This window comes from Polypterus senegalus, chromosome 2 (genome assembly GCF_016835505.1).
Source record: "Polypterus senegalus isolate Bchr_013 chromosome 2, ASM1683550v1, whole genome shotgun sequence".
Lineage (NCBI taxonomy): Eukaryota > Metazoa > Chordata > Cladistia > Polypteriformes > Polypteridae > Polypterus > Polypterus senegalus.
Genome location: NC_053155.1, coordinates 147,446,313 through 147,469,779, shown reverse-complemented (window position 1 = coordinate 147,469,779; position 23,467 = coordinate 147,446,313). Strand labels below are relative to the sequence as shown.

The 23,467-nt window shown below is 38.2% G+C and overlaps 1 protein-coding gene across 1 annotated transcript in view; it reads left to right on the top strand.

The window, feature by feature from the left end:
* The window catches only part of itgbl1 (integrin, beta-like 1), a 772,739-nt gene that overhangs the window by 287,070 nt on the left and 462,202 nt on the right, over positions 1 to 23,467 (top strand). The window contains exon 3 of the mRNA XM_039744786.1: positions 4,672 to 4,818. Coding sequence (XP_039600720.1) covers positions 4,672 to 4,818 — 147 coding nt within the window. The remainder of the gene's footprint in view (positions 1 to 4,671; positions 4,819 to 23,467) is intronic.

Below are 23,467 nucleotides of genomic sequence, written 5' to 3'. Positions count from 1 at the left end.
CATGTACAAGTACAATGAAATGCTTGCTTGCATGTGCCCCTGCAGACAGTGAACATAGACAACAAAAAAAAACACATACATAATAAATAAATGAATATAAGTAAATAAATAAAACCAAAATCCTGGGAATAAATAGAGACAGTGGCAGAAGTATATGTGCAGGTACTGTAGCAGTGGAGGTGACACAAGTTTACTGATTGTTCATATAGAACTGCTAGGCAAGCAGACAAGACAGACAGAGACAACTGGGAAATGGGCAGTCAGCCTCTGGACTGTTGTATACTATTTTTTGTTTGTCAAAGTAAGCATGAAACTGTATCCTTTTTTGCCTTGTTTGCAATGGCATGATTCACCAAAGTGGGGGCCTGCACATGAAGAAAGAATATAAAGTCTTGGAACATTGCTCGGCACACCTTTGAAGCCGACGGACGGATGGAAGATAACATCATCCGATCCTGAAAATTCTTCCACTGCACGGCTAAAATGGCAGACTCTACACATCGTGCCCCCACTCCCGAACTGAGTTCTTGCCATTGGCTTCCTTCCTCTATTATGCATGGTAAGCCGTCATTAAACAAAGCTTACCGGCCTATCACTAAGGGAGGGGGTATCGCCATTGTATATTAAATCAATATACTGTAGATTCGGGTTATGTAACACACCGCAATAACAAAAGAACTCATTTCCAGGGAGCTAACGCCCCCTGTTGGATAGGTTTTTTAAAATTTTGTAGCATTTCAGATTTTAGAATTTCAGATTACATCTGTGTTTGTGTTTTTCCTATTTTAGATTTAATTTAATTGCCTTTGTTTGCTTTATAAAGAACAGGGCCTAGTGTAGCAGTTAAATGTTAAATATGCACTAGTTTTGTCTGCATAACCTTGAATTCTTCATCATCTTGCAAACTTTGTATCATGTTACCAGGAAGCAGTTTGTGAATTAGAATGATGTATTTTGTGTCTGGAAAACCATCATCCTATAGACTTGGTTTAATCAAAGATGTTTTTTCTCATTAACTCACTTTCTCTAAACAGTGGAATGCCCCACCAGCGATAACAGCATACTAAACAGCTGCAATAAGGTCTAGTGTGCCCAATGTGCACATCCAAAAATACTTCCAAGAAAGTCCAGTCATGCAATACTGTTCCTCATTCTAGCATACTTATAACAAACTCCATTATATGAAACCACAAAACATCGCAGTTTGTCCATTCCAGAGAAGCAGTGAGGTAGAACTTACAGCAGTTGGGCACATGGCAAGAAACAACCCCTAATAGGATGCCAGTGGATTACAGGGGACACTCACACACAAATAAAACTAATTTATACAAGGTCAGTTTCAAATAGACAATAAACCTATTTTGTTGTGTTCATTTTAGTGGAAGGAACTCAAGAGTTATGATTAAACCCCATGCACACATACAGTATGACCTATGAAGAACTACTGTTCCACATGGGGTTAGTTCTCAGTTTGTGCTCTATGGCTGCCTGACTGGGCATTGGCTACACATGACCTTGAACTGGATATGTAGGTTAGAAAATAAATGAATCAATCAATTTTATAAATAATGCACATTACAGCAGAGTGTCATAACAAAGTGTTGACTGAGTGTAATGCTTTCACTGTGACAAAAGACAGCAAAAGATGTCAATAAAAGAGAAACCTAGGTTCTGAAAGCTACTTCCAAATGGGAGCCCCAGGCTCTGTTTTTTGATTATGGAATTCTTTGTCATCTAAAGTCACCCATATAAAATTGACAGATGACTTCCATGCCTTAAGTAACTGCCAAAAAAGATAGCCAGATTCAGAAATGCCTAAAATACTGTAACATAACATTCTCAAACGTTCTTAATTCAATTTGGGGGTGCATAGTGTTGGAGACTATTCCAGAATTGGAAAAAAGGTAGATTGTCACTGCCATATTCTCATTCAAAGAGGGCCAATTTAGAATTGCCAATTAATCTAACACTTGTTTCAAGATGTGTAAGGAAAACTGTAGCACCAGGAGGAAAATCCATGCAGACATCATACAAACCCAACCGCCAACTGGGTATGGTTTAAAAACCAGGATACTGGATGCATGTGGCATTGTTAGCAATCAGTGCAATGCCATGCTGTTCCTTTCAGAAATATAGGATTGTGAAAATACAACCAAATGTTATCTTCTAGTTTGTGTTTTATTTTAATCTGTTGAATTCTGTACAGTGAATTGCCGTAATTACATTGTTATGATGCATATAATGAAGTAGTTAGACACAGAGTTATGGTCTGATCTTGGTCAACCTAAAATTGCTGAAGAGCACATATGTAAAAGGTTAAAGTTTCTTTATTTGCCATTTGTGCATAAAACCGACAGTCAAAGCACATTGGAATTCTTGTGCAGAGCTTTTTCTGAGTCATCATAGTAAACATTTAAAAAAAAAGTAAACAATAAAACAATATACATACAAAATCTGAATTATACCAACACTATACAATATGGTGGTAATATCTACACAAAAAAATACAATTATATTGCAGATATTGCACAGTTAAAATATTTCACATTTATCACTCATCATTTACATGACAAGTGAATTGAGGTAATGTGTGGTTATTTCACATGTTCAATAATTTTGTTTTGCCATCAGTCTGACTGTAGCGGGGGAAAAAAAACTATTGAAAAACCTTGTTCTGTGAGTGATGATGCTGTCCGCTCTGCTGTGTCTCAGATTGTACATACAGTTTTTGTGTCTGAGCAGAGAGTGAGCTAGATGGAATGAATCCCTGATAATTCCATCTGGTCTTTTCTGACAGCGATGTGCGTACATAGAGTCCATAGGACGTTTTGTCCCTATGATCCTCTCCGCAGTCTTTATGACTCTTTGCACCACACTCTCTGCCTGTGTGGTTTTCCCATACCAGACAGTGATGCTTGTGGTAAGAATACTCTCTATCAGTCCTCTGTAGGCCAAGGTGAGAGGGCGATGGTTCAGGCCGGCTTTCCTAAGCAGCCTAATGAGATAAAGCCTTTGCTGGGCTTTTTTCAGTGTGGTTATGGTGTTGAGTCCAGCTCAGGTCTGATGTAACCTGCAGTCCCAGGAATCTGTGGCTGTTGGCCCTCTCCACCTTAGTCCCTTTGATGATAAGAGGCTGTAGAGGGGGAGGATTCTTCCTAAAGTCCATTATTATTTCTTTGGTCTTGTCTGTGTTGAGGATGAGGTCATTCTCCTCTCCATAGACAAGAATGTTGTTTACCAGGGTCCTGTACCCTGACTCATCCCCTCCCTTGATGAGCCCCATGATCGTGGTGTCATCAGTATATTTAATGACAATGGTATTGTCCTGGGTGGAGACACAGTCATAAGTGTACAGGGTGAAGAGTTTGGGGCTGAGGCAACAGCCCTGTGGAGATCCTGTGCTGACTGTGAGCTCAGCAGACACCCGTCCTCCCATTCTCACCACCTGTGGTCTATCTGTCATGAAATCCAGGATCTAGTTACAGGTGGGAGTTGGGACGCCAAGGTCTATCAGCTTCTCGATCAGTTTGCCTGGGTGAATGGTATTGAAAGCAGAACTGTAGTCCAGGAAAAGCATTCTGGCATACGTTCTGCTACTTTCCAGGTGTTGCAGAGTGTGATGTAGGGCTATTGCTACCACGTCATCCACTGATTGATTGGGGCGATAGGCAAGGATTATACAGTTTGATATATAAGAAGTGAGATAAAAAAAACTAAAGGAAACAATTTGTGAATCTCAATAGGCTCACATTTTATTGAACAGTCAGAGGGTAAAAGACAAAAAAGAAAACAGATTTTCCACTATTTGTATTCCCTTTCCCTCTGCAAATGTGGGTGTGCCCTTTCTGCTTCTGTAGGAATGTTATTTTAAAATAATTTTAAGTTTTCTGTGAAAGTTCATTTTGCACACTATTCTAAATAACAGAAAAGCAAAGATTAAACCAATATGATGATGAAAACAGAATGTTAAATTAAAATACCCCAGAGTAAATTTAGACCGTTTATTGACAGACTCGTAGGAAGAAAGGACCCAAGTACTGAATGCCTGGGTCTGGCATTGACAAGTTGTCCTTTTAGCAGGGAGAAAGTGAACAAGTGCTCTATGTTAGTCTCACACCATGAAACTCTGCTTCTTTGTGTTTCCGAGAAAATGGTATCCACAGTTATACCTTGAAGGAGGCATTTGTGACATGGAAACCCTTCATAATGTGCATGTAGCAGTGGACAGAGTATGAGAGTGGTTTATCATTTTATGAAGAACTGTGCCTTAACGGGGCTATAAATCACTTCTTGTTGTATAATAAATAATAAAATGTTACCATCCAGAGAGTGCCATTATGAGAACTGTCAAATGAAAACAATCTAAACGTCTAGCACATGTGCAGGAAGTACAACATATGAGCAGGTTAGGCTAGTAATCGTTTTTATGTCATTTGGAATAAATGTTGTCCATCATCTTTTTTCTCATTTTCTTGAGGATGTTTTATTAAAAATGCATGTTCCAAAGTGCTGCATTTATTGTGGTAAACTAAACCATTTCTGTAATTTGTAAGCTTATCATGTTTACTTTCAGTTTATTTAAAATTTATTGTTCATGCATAGCACTACAAGAAAGTGGTAACATGTATGCTATATTGTCATTAAATTAACTGCAACACTTTTCTCTTGCAGGCCATGGAAAATGTGACTGTGGCAAATGTGTATGTGATGATGGCTGGTTTGGTGAAGCTTGTCAGTACCAGAAAGTCTGCAGCCTCCCAAGAAAGAAAAGCAATGAACTATGTCGTAACCCTCAAGGAGTGATTTGCTCCAATGCAGGTAAATTATTTGCACGTAACATATACAAGTCAAACATTTAATTGTTTGTATCTTAATTTTGTATTCTAAACGTTTATTCTAGCCACAATGCTATAAATGGCTGAAAATGTTTATGTGGAATACACAGTGCCAAACCATACCAAATTACCAAAATTCCCCCTGAAAACAAAGAAATATCTATCTATCTCTATATATCTATGAGGACGGTTGGGTGTTCCACCCAGGACAGAGGTGGAGTCCTTACCCGGCTGGGATGCTGTAATGGAAAGATAGACAAAATGGGTGCAATACCCGGTCAGGAAACTTTATGATCTTTGTCCTGAGTGTGATGCCTGAAGAGTACAAGAACTGGCAAGAGAGCGCAACAGTCAGTTCACAATCACCAACCAAGCCCCAACCCCACACACTTAACAGGTGGCAGTGTCAAACATAGAGATCCAATTTGGACACCTTTTGGATCCCTGGCAGATGATAAAGGGCGCTTCTGGGTATCTCCCTGGCCTTCTCATAACCAAGAAGTGCTTCCAACTGGCTATGTCACATCACTGGTAGTACTCCCAGGCTCTCAATGAAAGGGACTGCGCTGCCTTGTCCAGGAAAGTCGCAGGTGGGAGGTAGGAAAGCAACACTTGATTACATGAGAGCATTACGGTAGGGAGAGGAGAGGAGGAGAAAGAAGAAACTACTTGTTTTCTGGTTGTTTATAAGAGGTATCTGTAATAAACACCCCTTTATGGGACTGTCTTGTGTGTTCATGTTTTGGGATTTGGGGCTCACTGGTGCCCCCTACACTTCACACTATTTATGTCTGTCTGTTAAATGTTTTTCTATTATACTGACAGTTAATTAATTACCCATTAAGCAGTGTCATTTACAGATTTGTTTCATAATAAGCACTTTAAGCCAAATGTGAAACATATTTTAGAAAAGCAGTCCAGACTTCGATTTTGTGGGAGACAATCAAAAACACCATCAGTAACTTCTGGTGTTTGGCTGTAACCCATTTAATAAGCAATGAAAATTCTGTCCACAAATTGTTCCATTCTTTATGCTTATTTATATTCTTCTCCACAGAAAGCATTGTTTTCTCTGAGAGCAAGGTCTGTATTGAGAGTTGACTTCCAGTTAGTTAAGGAGGGGGTAATTTTCTTATCCTTTCCAGTACCTTCAATTTTAGAGCCACATAGCTGCTCCTACAGTTTGTGTTTGTGACGTTAATTATATCACAGTGCCATTTAAAAATGATCGAAGAACCTTCACACCTACTTGACCAGAATTCATGATTCTGATACATTTTCTTGAAACTGGTGTAGGAACAGTTAGAACATTAGAAAAAGTTAGACAAGAAATTCCATACACTTAACTCATCTACTTAAATGTGTATTCTCTGATTTAGTGCAGCCTTTTACACTGTTTAGGTGAAACAAAAATATTGTGTAATAAAGGGAAATGTGATTGACAACACATTTAAATCATGATTAAATACCAATAGTGTAAACACCACTAGAACACTTTCATTTGAGGTATGCTCAAATAAAGTTGGAAAATGTTACTCACATTAGACATACGGTATATAACTGAAACACCTGTGTGTGTACGTGTGTATATGGAGCAGTCTGCTCTGCTCACACTCAACAATAGCCATGGGAGTTGGTGTGAATTCTGTGAAAGATGTAGAAGCTTATACAAGTGAGTATAGCACTTGGTAAGATGACGCATACATGCACTGTAAATTTTTTTAGCACTTGTGTGCACCTCACTTCTTGTTCAACCGAAGCAGACAAACTCAGCTTTGTGGTACATACACGTTGTGCTTTCTTACAATGAGCTACCATATGTTTTCCTGTGACAGGTTCTAGTCTGTCCCACTCAGTTTGTGCCACAGCTGTACTCAGTTACACATCTGTCTCGGACAAGATACGGCCTGTCATGGCCCACTCAGCTAATGCCTCTACAAGTTCATCAATGCAGTGATGCCTTGGAATCAGAGCTTAATCCATTCCAGAACCCCCGTTCAAGTTCCAAATCGTTCGAGTTCCAAGACAATTTTTCCCCTTTAAAATAATAGAAACTGGATTAATCCATTCCTGGGTCCTACAAACTCAAATTTTCAAAATGATTTTAACAGTAAATACACTGGATTTTAGGGTAAAATATTAACAAATAATAATAATCTATATATATAATTCACTAAGGCAAGACACCCATGGAAAGCACGCCGGAAGGGGCGTGGATTCACTAAGCTGCCGACAAGTAAAACACCTATGGCACACGCAGGAAGGAGCCACGCCGGAGGTGAATCAACATATGCGACGTGTAAAACGGTTTGCGAGGGGTATCCCATGGGATCTTTAAAACAATTCTTTACAACTGAGGTTAAAACACAATGAAGTAAGCAGTCTTTAAAAACCGAGTTTTCGGTTACGACACACGACGTGCACCATAGCAAACTGTTTTACACGCTACATACAGCAATTCGCATCCACGACAAATATGCGTCTTCTTAGATGCTCCTACAGGAACACGGAAAGTCTACGTGAGTCACAGGTGCATCTGGACTGTGCAAAGACGACAACGACTCAAGTGACGAGTTGGAGGTGGGCACATGAGCAATGGCGGTCCACCAGTTTTGAGTCACGGACGATTGTGTGTTAGTTCGTTCCGTGCATTGTTACAATGTTGCTTTTCTTGCCGATTTATTACATTACCGATTTTTCAAATGTTAATTTTCTCCCTGTGCTTAAAAATCATTAAAAAACCAGCCTGATTATGCGGCGTATGGTATGCCGCGGGTTGGCTAGTATTTGAATAAAAATGTAAATGAATAAAATTAAAAATTGTAGCTCTAACAGCTTTTCCTCGCTACACATTTTAGGACCGATGCCGTATACACTAAGTTGATATTATATAAAAAATAATACCAAACAGGCACAAAAGCATAAAATTAGCAGCAAAAATCACACAAGATGCTTTCACTACAGCTTTCGACAACAAACTGAACGATAAAGTGTACGGGTGGCCCGAGCGCTGGGGAACCATACGCACAAACACACACAAACAATGTGTTGGGTGCTTGGATTCCAGGGCAAAATTTGCTCAAATTTTTCGTTCAGATTCCAAGTTGTTCAGGTTCTGGGGCATTCAGATTCCGGGGGCGATACTGTATAGTAAAACTGCTTTGGGTTAGTTTTTGAACACCACATGCATCTAGTAAAGTAGTTACACCTTGTTCAAACTTGGAGATTGTATTCATGGGATATTTTTATACAAAATGAGTTTGATTTTGTCAGGGTTTTCTTTTTGTTCAAAGGGTTTTTGTTGATGACCTAAATTATTTCAATTTGAAAATTTATCACTATGTTGTTAATGAAAAAATAATTTACTGTTTGTGTCTAATTTTCCTGTTTACTATCATTTAATTTTTGTCATCATGTATGTTATGATCATTAGTGTATTTACATCTAACATCTTGGTATCTATTTATTAATGTCTTCAACCCATTCTTTTGTGAGTTGAGTCATTAGGGTCAACGCAAGTACTTTAGCTATGCATATGCATGTTGTGATTTTACCCAGACAAGTTAACCAAAACGGGTGGCACGGTGGGCAGTGGGTAGCACTGCTGCTTTGCAGTTAGGGGACCTGGGTTTACTTCCTGGATCCTCCCTGCATGGAGTTTGCATGTTCTCCCTGTGTCTGCATGGATTTTCTCCGAGTGCTCCGGCTTCCTCCCACAGTCCAAAGACATGCAGGTTAGTTGCATTGGCGATTCTACATTGTCCCTAGTGTGTGCTTGGTGTGTGGGTGTGTGCGTGTGTGTGTGTGCCCTGTGGTGGGCTGGTGCCCTGCCCAGTGTTTGTTTCCTGCCTTGCATCCTGTATTGGCTTTGATGGGCTCCAGCAGACCCCCGTGACCTTGTAGTTATGATATAGCAGGTTGGATAATGGATGGATGGAAGTTATCCAAAACAAGATACTCAAACTCAAATTACTCAGAAGATATTCCGGAAAAAAGAGGCAAAAAGGGAGCTGACAACACACCAACTAGCACTAGCTAATGCCATAGTAACAAGGATGTAGCAACTGCTGTCCTTTAATAGGACTAGTTCTAGAGGAGGAATAATAAGAAACACAATCAAGATGAAATTACAAATGTAAAGTAAAATTTACAATGGAACAATAGGGAATGGGGGAAAAACTGAAATTACAAAAAAGGTAACAAGGGCAAAACATGGCTGCAGTTCTCAGTCATTGTCGTTGGATTGTGACATCACAGTAACCATGTTATTTAAGTGTCAGATCAGCTTGTATTATTTTTTTAACTTTATTAATACAATGGAAAGATTATTCTTTTGGAAAATTGAACAAATCCTCAAGTATTGATTTTAAATATTTCATGTCCTCCATTTGAGTAGATGATTTGCTTATTTCAGTTTACTACTTTGTATACCTTTGCTATTATGTCAGGCATTGAAAACGTATTTGATATAGCCATCATGACTCCTCTCATGTAGAAATCCATTTGACCTTGATAGCACTGAGAACAAAAAGACACAGCAGAATTTCAGTACATTTTCATTGATGGCCATAGAATGTAAATGGTTACAGACAGGTAATTTAATGAGGCTATGATTGACTTTGCAAGGAGGAAACAAAGAACTCAGTCATGTAAGGGGGAGATGTATTTATGTAGTTATCTACTTTGTTCTTCTGTTTCTGTTATTGTTCATTGAATGGAGTAGTTTAACCACATGTAAAATTATCTTTTAAAATTTTCTTAAATTTCAGAGTTAAGCATTTGATTCATGCAAGTAACATATTTATGAAAGGTCACATTTGTATCGACTTTGCTGTCTTCTGATATTTCTTACACTGTGCCTGAATAAAAAAAATATGCCTACTACCCACTAAATACAAATGCTCAGGGATATGAAATGTGATGTTCAAAGCTTGACAGCAAGATAACCTAAAACAAAAGAAGAGCAATGAAGTGTCAAGCAGTTTCACAGTGCAGTGAATACACAGTTACCGAGTAGAGGTTACAGTTTGTCGTGCTCCATGGTTTTGTAGTAGTCAGCCTTCTGTCATCAGGAGACAATGATGTTTGTAATATAAATATCTTGGACACCCTGATTTGTGTCATCTGCACTGCCTTTAAATATTATTTCTTAAGTTTCTTATAAAAATATGTATATCTATTATAATGAAAAAGTAGTCAATAAGTATTAAAATAATTCTAATTCAAATAATTAATTCTTCATATTTGCAATTCTTCACTTAAACCATGAAAATGAAGTTATTGTGTTTGAAATTGAAAATTGAAAATGTTTGACTTCTTTGGTTTCTTCACTATTAAAAAAAAACTGCTGGTTTTATATGTTTGTTCTTTATATTAGCTTATTTGTATATGGTTTCTGAAATTTTATTTTGTATATTTTCTTTGTGTATGGATAATTTCTGACATGAGATATAAGTCTGCCATATCTCTTTTCACCTACCTCAAACCGATCTTAAAGGGTATGACACCAAATGTTACTGAGATTTTTGGTATCCTGGTAAAGGCTTCCACTTCCAAGTATCACACTGCAAAAAAATGCATATTCAATAACTAGGCATAAAACTTTAAATAGGAGTTGTTTTGCTTGTATTTGACAAAAACAAAATCTTAGGGGTAAGCAAAATTTACTTGACAAGATTTCTTAAAATAAGCTAAATATTTGTAAATACAAGTGTTTAAATAAGTCAATTTATTCTTAAAATAAGGAAAACTAGATTTAATGTCCTGTTTTAAATATACTGCTTAAAAGAATTAAAGGAACACTTTTTAATCAGAGTATAGCATAAAGTCAATGAAACTTATGGGATATTAATCTGGTCAGTTAAGTAGCAGAGGGGGTTGTTAATCAGTTTCAGCTACTGTGTTGTTAATGAAATTAACAACAGATGCACTAGAGGGGCAACAATGAGATGACCCCCAAAACAGGAATGGTTTAACAGGTGGAGGCCACTGACATTTTTCCCTCCTCATCTTTTCTGACTGTTTCTTCACTAGTTTTGCATTTGGCTACAGTCAGTGTCACTACTGGTAGCATGAGGCGATACCTGGACCCTACAGAGGTTGTACAGGTAGTCCAACTTCTCCAGGATGGCACATCAATACGTGTCATTGCCAGAAGGTTTGCTGTGTCTCCCTGCACAGTCTCAAGGGCATGGAGGAGATTCTAGGAGACAAGCAGTTACTCTAGGAGAGCTGGAGAGGGCCATAGAAGGTCCATAACCCATCAGCAGGACCAGTATCTGCTCCTTTGGGCAAGGAGGAACAGGATGAGCACTGCCAGAGCCCTACAAAATGACCTCCAGCAGGCCACTGGTGTGAATGTCTCTGACCAAACAACCAGAAAGACTTCATGAGGGTGACCCAAGGGCCCCATGTCCTCTAATGGGCCCTGAGCTCACTGCCCAGCAGCATGCAGCTCGATTGGCATTCACCATAGAATACCAGAATTGGCAGATGCACCACTGGTGCCCTGTGCTTTTTACAGATGAGAGCAGGTTCACCCTGAGCACGTGACAGAAGTGAAAGGGTCTGGAGAAGCCATGGAGAACATTATGCTGCCTGTAACATCATTCAGCATGAGCAGTTTGGTGGTGGGTTAATGATTGTCTGGGGAGGCATATCCATGGAGGGTCACACAGACCGCTACAGGTTTGACAAAGGCACCTTGGCTGCCATTAGGTATCAGGATGAAATCCTTGGACCCATTGTCAGACCCTATGCTGGTACAGTGGCTCCTGGTGCACGACAATTCCTGGCCTCATGTGGTGAGAGTATGCAGGCAGTTCCTGGAGGATGAAGGAATTGATACCATTGACTGGCCACCACACTTTCCTGACCTAAATCCAATAGAACACCTCTGGGACATTATGTTTTGGTCCATCCAATGCCACCAGGTTGCACCTCAGACTGTCCAGGAGCTCAGTGATGCCCTGGTCCAGATCTGGGAGGAGATCCCCCCACAACACCATCTGTCATCTCATTAGAAGCATGCACCGATGTTGTCAGGCATGTATACAAGAACACAGGGGCCATACAAAGTGCTGCGTACAATTTTGAGTTGCTGCAATTAAATTTTGGCAAAATGGACTAGCCTGCCACATAATTTTTTCACTCTGATTTTTGGGGCGTCTTTGAATTCAGGGCTCTGTAGGTTGATCATTTTCATTTCCATCAAACGATGTGGCATCCTTTCGTTCCTAACACATTACCCAGTCTATATCAGTATAGATATCCAGGAGGATTTCTTTTTTCCATTGAGATCTGATGTGTTTTCAAAGTGTTCCTTTAATTTTTGTGAGCAGTTTACTTTTCACTTGGCTTCGATTTCATTTTTCAGTGCATCAATTGAGGGAATCCAATACCAAACAGTGGTAGTCTTGACTCTATAGTATAAAACATTGTTCTTTGTCAGCTCAAGAAAATTCAGGATCTTGTTCCATGGCACAATGTAAAGGAGTGCACAATTCATCAGGTTGTCAATGTATGAACTAAGTATTGCCATGGGACACTTGAGGTTAAATCTTTTATAGCTGCTTATGCTATAGTGTTTCAGAGTTCTTTTAATAATGAATTATTATTGGCTACAAAGTTGTTTTTAATTTAATCTAACTACCTGTTCGGACACTTGCTTACCTACCTCACTATTAGTATAATTCATCAGTGCTGGTAAGTGTAGCTAGTTGTGATGGGCATGTGGAAAAAAAAAGAATTATCGTGAGAAAAATGTTAGCAAAAGATGGAGTAAAACTAGACCAAAGCAAAGTCATGTCATGGACATTCAAAAGTCTTAAATCTGGACCAAAATCATGTCAGGGACAGGCAAAAGTCAAAACCAGGAAAATATAGGAAGAAGGTCAATCGTTAAAATTCAAAAACAACAAAGCAAAATTCAAAGTGAGATTTGAAAAAAAAAGACCAAAATCAGAAACAGGAACATAGCTAGAATTTTTTTGCTATCTAACCACAGACATTTTTGAACATGTGCTAAATCTAGTGCGTAAGGATGCTGGGTACCTCCAGTCATAGAGAAATCCTGATGATGTCACTCACCTCATCATTTGTGACAGCTCCTGGGAATCCTAAATATTGGCCAAACAAGGCTTGAATATTTATTATATATTTAAAAATTATAGTCAGAACAGAAACAAAATAATCTCAAGCCCAGAATTGCAACACTGGTTTTATCAGTCTGGCCTTGTTCCTGGCCCACAGTTGCTTCCTTATCAGTTCTTCATGTTAGGATTATGCTTTCATTTATAAGTTATGTCATATTCAATTTTTTTTCATATGTAGAATCTTTTGGCATTAATAATTTTGTTCAGTGTACAGTAGTTTAAAATTTGAAATATTACTTTCCCATTTTTTAAACTATTTTTTATGGATGTCTCAGTTTTACTACTGGTGATACGGCATTGCTACATGTTGGTACCTGGAAGTGTACGATGAGTGACATCAGATGTAAAATAGCTGGAATCACAACCCTGAAGCTTTTACAGATATATAACTGTATAAACCTACAAGTCAGTGTTTGATTTTTTTTTTTTCTGAAAGATTGCTTTGGTTCTTGACTCCTGGCGAGTGTTTTTTTTTTTTACTTTCATTATATAATTATCATTTCAGACTTAGTTGAAAGTACGACCTGTTTAATTTATGGCCACCGAGACAGAGGTGGTATTTTCAGGATGTAATATGGCAAATAGTGAGCTTGCCTTTGCAAGCTTCCTCTTATTTGTTGCTCTGTAGCCCTGAACCTGCCAATGGAACACCTCGGGCACAACTCTCCCAGTCTAGCTTTGTCAGCATTTTCTCCAGTTTCAAGGACTGCACAAATGAACTTTTAAATAAACAAGAAAGAAGGGTAACTAAATTTACGCAGATGGTGCTCTTTATATTAATGAAACTCTGAGTGTAGCATCCAGCTTCCTTGCACTTTAAAATTAGATAATTATTTAAACATTTATATTGTTAGATATTAATAATAAAAAATATCATCAACTCATATGGTAGATATTATTTTTTGATTTTCATTAAAAAGAGTCTGGCAAGATTGCAGTATGTGCAGAGGCCAGGATTGTCTCTGGGTCCAAAGAATTCAAAATGGATAAATGCATCTGCTAAGCAAATATATATATATATATATATAATCCAGCAAGAGATGAGGAACTGTTCCATTCTGATCTTTACTGAAACATGGCTAGGTAATAACATCCCTGATGTGTCTACTCATTTGGAGGCACTGACCACTTTCTGAGGTAACAGAGTTGCACAGAGGCAGTTTTTATGTTAAAGTGAACAACGATTGGTGCAGAAACCCTGCAGCAGAGCCAAGCCACTGCTCTAACTGTAAAGTGCCGTTTACCATTAATTTTATTCTTGCTATTCCCCCCCACGGGAGTTAATTCTAAAGGCACTCTGATTGTACTTTATAAAAATGATAGGGAGCTGCAACAGTACATCCTGATGGTTTTATTATTGTGGATGGAGATTTTAATTGCATCAACTTGAAGACCAATCTCCCCAACTTTTATCAACACATGAACTTTCCAACCACAGCAGAGAACGAACTTGACCTTGTATTTACAAACTTGTTAAGCTGTACCCCATCTATATCTTGGTTTTTCTGATCTTGTTTCCATTATACTATCGCCTGCATACAGAACACTGCTTAAACAGTCCAAACCAATTCTCAAACAAATCAGGGTATGGCCAGATGCAGCTATTTCAGCCCTGAAGAACTATTTTGATCACACAGGTTGGGTCATGTTTAAAGCAGCTAACACCTGTGACCATCAGATTGATTAAGAAGAGAATGCATCATCAGTCACTAGCTACATTAACAAGTGCATACATAGATGATGTGACTGTATCAAACCTCATCATGACATGAGTAAATCAAAAACTGTGGATTACACTGGAGGTACAAGTACTGTTAAAGGACTGTGATGTTACCTTTAGATTATGTGACAAGGTAGCACTCAGGGCAGGGAGGGCAAGCCTATATCAGGGCATCATAGCAGCTAAACAAGAGCATGGCAAGAAAATTTGAAATCACAAGCACTTTTAGGACACAAGAAACACACCGTACGTATGGCAAGTAATCCAAGCCTCCACAGACTAGGAGAACGCACCACATGTCTGCAGTGGTGATGCTTCCCTTCCATATGCTTACCTAAATGATACACCTGTAAGGAAGTCCATCCCTCTTCAGAAAGAACAGGTACTGTGTTTGTCCACTGCTGATGTGAGAAGAACTTTGTTAAACGTCAACCCACACTTCTGGACCAAACAACAAGCCTGGCTGAGTTCTCAAGGAATGTGCAATCCATCTGCTTATTATCTTCAAAATTTCCCTCAGGCACGCAGTCATCCCCAAGAGCTTCAAAGCCACCAACAATCATACCCATGTAGAAAAAGTCCCTTGTCTCTTGCCTTAATGACTATCATCCTATAGCACTCACACTTGTCATAATGAAGTGCTTCAAGAAGCTAGTCTTGGACCACTTGAAAGCTGAAGTTTCCACATCACATGACCCTCTCCAGTTTCTCTATCATCCAAACTGTTCCTCTGAAAATGTAATATTATATAAACTTCATCTGGACAAAAGAGAAACTTACACCAGAATGGTTTTCATTGATTTCAGTTCAGCTTTCAGGACTATTGCCATTCAGAAGCTCATAGGAAAGTTGGGTCTGTTAGGCTACAACAACTTCCTTTGCACCTGGATCCTGAACTTATGACAGAGAGACCCCAGAAAGTCCATGTCAGAAACACCATCTACAATACCATCAAACTGAGCACTAGTGTTCCCTCCAGGGCTGTGTACTCAGCCCTCTTCTGTTCACTCTGCTAACTCACAACTGTATGGCTGCCTACAGCTGTAACACTGGCATTAGGTTTGCAGATGATGCAACAGTGGTAAACCTCATCAGCAGTAGGGATGAGACAGCAATGTTTACTTAGATAATGTTTGAACCAGTCTTTATAAGCAAAGTTAGGGAGCAACATTGACAGTTACTGAAGTTTTCAACAATAAGAAGGCAGATACCCATATTAGGATTCATTTCCAAGACAGCAATTAAAGGTTAGTTAAGCATTCAAGTAATCATTTACTTCATGCCCCATTAACCATCCAGCTGTCTAAAAGGTTTACTAATTATTCAAGTGACTTTCTGAGAGGTACTTTTTCATAGGATTTACAAGAGAGGAAGACATCAGTTACCAGAAGTAATAGCTATCACATAATTCCCTTTTTGTAAATTAAATAAAAATACAAATATCCAACAGCTGTACTAAAGAAAAGAACATTTGCGCAGTAGCAGCATCACACCTACGGAAAGTCTAGAGAGCAACTAGACAGCTGCTATGTGGCAGTGGATGTTACTGAGCTAAATAAAGTATACTGGTATACAAACCTTAAGGAACTCTTAATCCTTCTTCTTTTATAAGCGTTATAAAGGTACCCAGGGAAAGATGCAACAAAATCCTACTGAATATAGAAAAGAGTAAATACTGAAAGAAATTTCCTTGGTTTAACACACTTTAAAACGGGTTGGTATGAACACAAAGATCTTGTGTTCACCTGTCAGTTTTAAAACTTTGGCAACAATCATCAAAAATCATCTTCTGCTTGACCAGTTGTGGCTATAAATAAGGGGAATATTCATAAATGTTGAGAGTGGCTTTCTTAGAGCCATAGTAAGTAACAAAGTGCCACAATGAATAGTGAAACACTTCTAAAGGAGGCAAAGAAATGTGTGTACAATGAAAAGGCACATGATGTTTACCCTTAGTATGAAGTTAGTTCTGCTAGCTATCAGTTAAAGAAAGTAATAATAACCTACTTTGGGATTAAGTAAAAGCAGAAGCCTGGGGCCCAGCACAAAATAGTATCATTACCACAAGTTTCAGAATTTATACATACAAGCTGTTAAATTCAAAAAGTTAAATATATTATACTGGTCAAGTATGTACATTATTAAAAAATACAAAAATGACTAACAAGCAATCAGACTTTAAGGTGATGATGTTATTATTTATAGAATAAATTACATATGTACATATGCTATATATATGTACTGTATACATATACTATGAGGGGCCATTCAGAAAAAAAAGATTTGTTCGTAAATATATAAATTGGTTCAGATACATTGGTTTGAATATATGCATTGGTTTTAATACATCCGTTCAGATATATACATTGGTTGGGATACATTGGTTTAGATATATACATTGGTTTGAATACATCCATTCAGATATATATATTGGTTGAGATAGTAAAACTGACAAAACCACATATACGCACATACATGCACACAACACACACACTCAAACTCACCAATCGTGGGTCGCACACAGTACCAATTAAGTGTATCTGTCAGGGGCAATCATTTTTTTCACCCCATAAAACGTTAGTTCATCAAAGATAGAAAGCAGCGCGGTGATTTCTATTATTCCTTATTGGCAGCATTTCATTTAATATAATAATTTAAAAATCATATAAAATGGTATAGAATCTGCGTCGTAGACTTATTTTGTGTCATATTTCTTCAAAGAAGTCTTTAATTAGTTTGCTTGAAAAAAATCCTACGGCACACCTGTGAACTGTTGAAAATCACTGACCTTAATCAATCAATAAATATTTTAAAAAGTTCCCTCTAAAATATCTGTGCCTCGTAGAATTCAGTGTCCCTTCTCTTAGGTGCACTGAGATTTGATTGCTGCGGAACTCCTCTTGTTCGCGTGCCTTTCCGCGCCACTTGTCTTATGTTTTAATGCATGCTCCGTGCAAAATGCTATCATATCTGTTAGTAAACATGTACATGCAGCGATGTCCTGATGTCTGCGTTCTAAGGCTGCAGGTATATTAAATGCTATTGACGTTTTACCGGGGTGCTCTGTGATTGAGGGCGGACAGTAAACTTTGTTAAAATGATATAGAAAAATACCAGTCGTCAGTTGTGACAGCTTGCTCTTAAACATTTGCACAGGTGTTTTTTCCTGGGGATAAAAAAGGAAAAAAGAAATCCATGGGAAAGGCTTTGTTGTTGAACTCAAAGTTCATCTCCGCCATGTGAGTCATTAAAACTATTGGAATGAAAACGCATGTCTTATCCACTAGTCAGGACGCTCATTTCCATGGCTGCTGCAGAGCCGTAAAATGTGTGCCCTCTGACTGCTGATTACAAAATGAACACTGGACAGGTAAAATTATGCAAAATTGATTTTAAAAGGTCGTAGGTATAGTCTTCTATATAATCTTCTCCACTATGTGTCTGCATCCTATCCCCTAAAGGGAACACTCGTTTCCATAGCTGGAGCAGATCCATGGGCTTGTGTGCCACCTGTCTGCTGCTTTCAAAATGAACCCTGGATAAGTAATATCTGAAATCCATGGTAAAAGATTGATGAAAGTCTTCTACATCACTTTCAAGTCTACTGTGTCCCATTGTTCTCTCCACTCAAAGGGACACTCACTTCTACAGCTGAGCTTTTGCCTCAGAGTTGTGAGCCCCAACTGTTGCTTGCAAAATGAACATTAGACAGCTAAAATTGCTATTGGATTGGCTGATTTTTTCATTATATGTTAATATTAATTTATTTATTCATTCAGCCTCTGTTAAAAAAAAGAAGCACATTTTCCCTTAGAGGACAAATAAAAATCTATCTATCTATCTATCTATCTATCTATCTATCTATCTATCTATCTATCTATCTATCTATCTATCTATCTATCTATCTATCTATGTATGTATGTATGTGAAATATATGAGACTTTGAAATACTAGTATTATTTGTCAAATGAAGTAGCAAATATCCACTTATACACATTTGTATGAGAAGTCAATTAAAGATATTAAAACATTTTATTGAATCTGTTCTGAAAATTATAGTCTTTTAATGAAAACTAGCAAACCCGCGGCATGCCATACGCCACATAATCAGGCCGGTTTTTTAATGATTTTTAAGCACAGGGAGAAAATTAACATTTGAAAAATCGGTAATGTAATAAATCAACAAGAAAAGCAACATTGTAACAATGCACGGAATGAACCAACACACAATCGTCCGTGACTGAAAATTGGCAGACCGCAATCGCGCCTTCTCCTGCCAGACGGAGGGATGGGGGTACGCTCAGGCGTGGAGTGTGCAACGGGAGGAGAAGAGAAGGACATCTATTCAGCTCCCTCCGTCATGCTAGTCTGCTGATTTCTCGTTCAGTATGCACTGACCGCTCATGTGCCCACCTCCAACTCGTCACTTGAGTCGTTGTTGTCTTTACACAGTCCAGATGCACCTGTGACTCACGTAGACGTTTCATTGCTCTGTGCGGTTTTGGCTGCTTTTCTATATATAATCCACCAAGACACCCGACCACGGTAGTAGCGAGGTGGAAGGGGGGTGTGTACAAAGGGTAGGGACGTAACCAGTGGGAGCGTATGAGTCGCACTTAGTGGGAATTTAACAGTTTGCAGCCCGAATGGGGTTCAACGGCCTACCCACGCCTCTCTGCGCCGGGTAGACACACGCTCAATCTCATGCATAATTATTTATTAATGGTTGAACACTTCTGGAAAGACACAGTTGTCTAAAAAGGGAGGGTTTGAGGATACAACAAAAAGTGAATGAAAAGATGGAACTCTGGAGAGAGCAACATATAATTGTCCTTGAGTGAAGAAGACGCATGTTTGTCTTGGATGAGAATTGCTGTATGTAGCGTGTAAAACAGTTTGCTATGGTGCACGCGGTCGTGCGTCGTAACCGAAAAATCGTTTTTTAAAGACTGTTTTTTTAATTGTGTTTTAACCTCAGTTGTAAAGGATTGTTTTAAGGATCTCATGGGATACCCCTCGCAAACCGAATGTACACCAACAGCACTGGCATGAACTTTCTTACAAGTATCCTTTGTCTCCTAAACTCAACAAATAACTTTCATATTCCTCCTGTTGCCCGGCTTGTCTTTTTTGACAATAGTAAAGGTCATCCCTTTGAAAAAATTATATTCATATATCAATTAATAATATGGTTTAATGTAAAACACTTCAAACAAACCTCCAAAATGTACATTTTCTTTGTTTAAGTTGACTTCTTCAATGCATCCAACACTTACAACATTGGGCACTACAACACACATACACAAATATATTTTTGTATTGTTTTAATTAGCCTTAAATTGTTAGTATCTGTACTCTACCCAAGCCACCCATTTACAAAAGAGATTTGCAGGTTTGGGCCAGAAGACAAAAAATGAGAAGGAAAGAAATGGCAGTCTAGTGCTTGCCACACTGAAACTCGCTCATACTACTACAGTGCCACCCAACCTGATGCCAACTCTTTCTGATGGGTAGTGAAACCCAGAAAATGTACTAATGAACACAGGAAAAAAGTTAAAAGACTTATTCTGACAGTGAACTAGTTGGGGATTGTTGGTCTGTGAAGTGGCAGTAAAAATAAAAAAAAAAATTTAAATCTGATTACAAAATATATCAAGAAACCTCAAAAGGTATATACTGATTAATTTATGAAAACTCCATAGAATAGATTCTAACACGTTTTTCCTTCAACAGTCATGCTAATGTCAGAATTTCTGTGTGAATTACCTACTTTGTGCACATATTGAAGCTGTTTTATGGAAAACGCAAGCACACAAGTAAATAATGTATATTTGCAGTATATACTATATCCTGAAATGGCAAATTAGAAATGAGAGGATGATGAAAAGTTATTTTTTGCTTAATATACAGTACTTTAAACAAAGTGATCAAAAATTAACTAATCAGTTTAACTTTGTTGGTACCCTTGAGTGGCACATATCTTGGAAGAAGTCCTATCAGGTTTATTTGGATTTTAAAAAACCTCAATAATAATAATAACAATAATAAAAATATATTAGATTTATTTAGCATTTATCTGGCTACTCACAGCAATTTTCATAGACATACTTAAAAAAAGACAGTGTAAGCGCTTGATTTTTCTTTTTTTAATTAAAAATGTTCAATATTGTAGCCTAATTTTTCAGAACAGAAATAGGATTCTAAAGATTAGCTCCAGCCATGAAAATGAGTATCTCTGCCAGCAGACAAAACAGAGGGCCATAATAGAAAGGTAAGTGATACTAAAGGGTGCCTGTGAACTTTTAAAAGGGATTTTGAACAATTTTGCAATTCCAGTGTTCATTTTAAAAGCAGCAGACAGGCCCACATTTGAACAGCTCTGCTCCAGTCATAGAAATTAGTGTTCCCTCCAGTGGAAGGTACAGACCACCACAGTAGACATGAAAGTGATATAAAATTGTTCAAATACAAGCTCAACAATTTTAACTGTTTAGCGTTTATGTTGTAAACAGTATTCAGGTGGCACACATTTCTATGGCAAAGGCTCCACTAAGGAAATGAGGGCCCCCAGCAGTGGATGAGTAAGGACATAGTACACAAAAAAGTGATATAGAAGACTTCCTTCAATATTTTTAAACAAATTGTGCACAGTTTTGTAATTTCGGTATTAATTTTGCAAGCAGAAGACAGGGGGCACACATTTCTACAGCATAGACCAAGCTGTGGAAATAAGTGTCTCCTCTGCTAGAAGGGATTAAGAGACACACTCAATATGAAAGTGCTATAAAAGACTGTCTGATAGGCTTATTAACTAACGCGTGGTATTGTCGAGCACATAATGTCTCCATTTATACCCCACTAGCAGCGGCTGAATTTGATCATGTATTCACACGTATAATAATCTTTACGTTTTTATAGTGCCTTTTTTATTCAAAGCAATTTGTAAAAATAAATAAATAAATAAAATAACAGAAAGGAAGCCCCCAGATATAAACCAGTGATCATTTAACTGTGATCATTTAACTTGGTCAGCAATCTTACTCCTACTACCACCTCTTCCTGTTAAATATGGTGTATTATAATTTGAGCACTACTTTTTTATTTTAAACTGTCATAAATAAATTATATTAAAAAGGTTTTTTAAAAAGCCAATTTGAAGCAAAGAGGGTAAATAATAACTATTATTTTTGTAAGTCAATCAAAAATACTTACGCCTAAAAGAAGATTGTCCTGTCAAAGTAAGAGACTCTTTCGCCTTGTTGATGTGAATCATCTTTAAATGAAATGCTGCCAATAAGGAATAATAGAAATCACCGCGCTGCTTTCTTTCTTTGAGGAACTAACGTTTTATTGGGTGAAAAAAAATGACCACCCCTGACAGATACACTTAATCAGTAGTGCGTGCGACCCACAATTTGTGAGTTTGAGTGTGTGTGTTGTGTGTGTGTGTGTGTGGTTTTGTCAGTTTTACTATAAAAACAGTTAGACATCACTTATTTGTGAGGCAGGAATATTCTGGTCATTCTGATCCCTGATCAACATTTAAAAGAAACAGTGCAACTCCAGTGTTTTACACCATAACATCCTTTCAGCAAATAGAACTAAGTTCCTTGCTAAAGCAGGTTGCCCTTTAATGAAATGCTTCCAAAACGGAATAACAGATATCACCAAGCGACTTTCGGTCAATGATCAACCAACATATCATGAGGTGAAAAAATGGGGCGTACTGTGGTTGAGATCAATGCTTCTGGTAACTCGGCTTTGGAGAAGAATCTGTCATGGGAGGGACAAAATGTGAGGTGGGTACAATGAGCTGGGGTGGGACAGAGCGGGGCGAGGGGGTGTGTTTCTGTGCGAATGTTTTAAGTAATGAAAGGAAAAAAAGTGCTTTAAAATTGTGGACCCCCAACCAAGATGGCGTACGAAAAAAAATGTGGCAGACAGGCATATGCTACTTGTATAAAATACATGCAATAATGACAATATTGAAGCAATGATGAAGTGAAGGGGAGATGCTAAACTTAGGTGGCTGCACGCTGTGCCTGCCCGTAAATTCCAACTGATCTATTCAAACCCATGTATATATCTGAACCAACCTATATATCCAAACAGATCTATCTCAACCAATATATATATCTGAACTGATGTATATATCTAAACTGATCTATTTAAACCAATATATATACTGTATATATATCCTAACCAATGTACTGTATATCAACCAATATACAGTATATATCTCAACCAATGTTTATCTGAACGGATGTATTCAAACCAATATATATATCTGAATTTTTTTTTTTTTTCCTGAACGGCCCCTCATAATATACATATATATGTATATATATATACTATACTTTATATTAGTATGTTTGTATAAATATATGTGTGTGTGTATATGTATGTGTATATATATTGTGAAGCCCCGCCAACCAGATACGTGGGTGGGGCCCCCTGCTGCGCCGGGCCGTCCACAACAAGATTTTTTGAAGCAGGTCCCTGTCTTGCACCAGACGGAGCATCCTGCTGACTACGCCAGATGTGAACCCGGCCCGGACACAGACAGACGGACATGTTGTTTTCCACCACCACACGTTTATTTACAACCATATTTACAACAAGATCAAGTGCTACACAAACCCCCAAATGTCCCCAAAGTCCTGGCCAACACACAATGCCTTTCTTCGGGCCGCCTCCACTCTCTCTCTGCCTTGTCCTTCTTCCACTCGACACCAGCCCTGAATGAATGGAGACGGCCC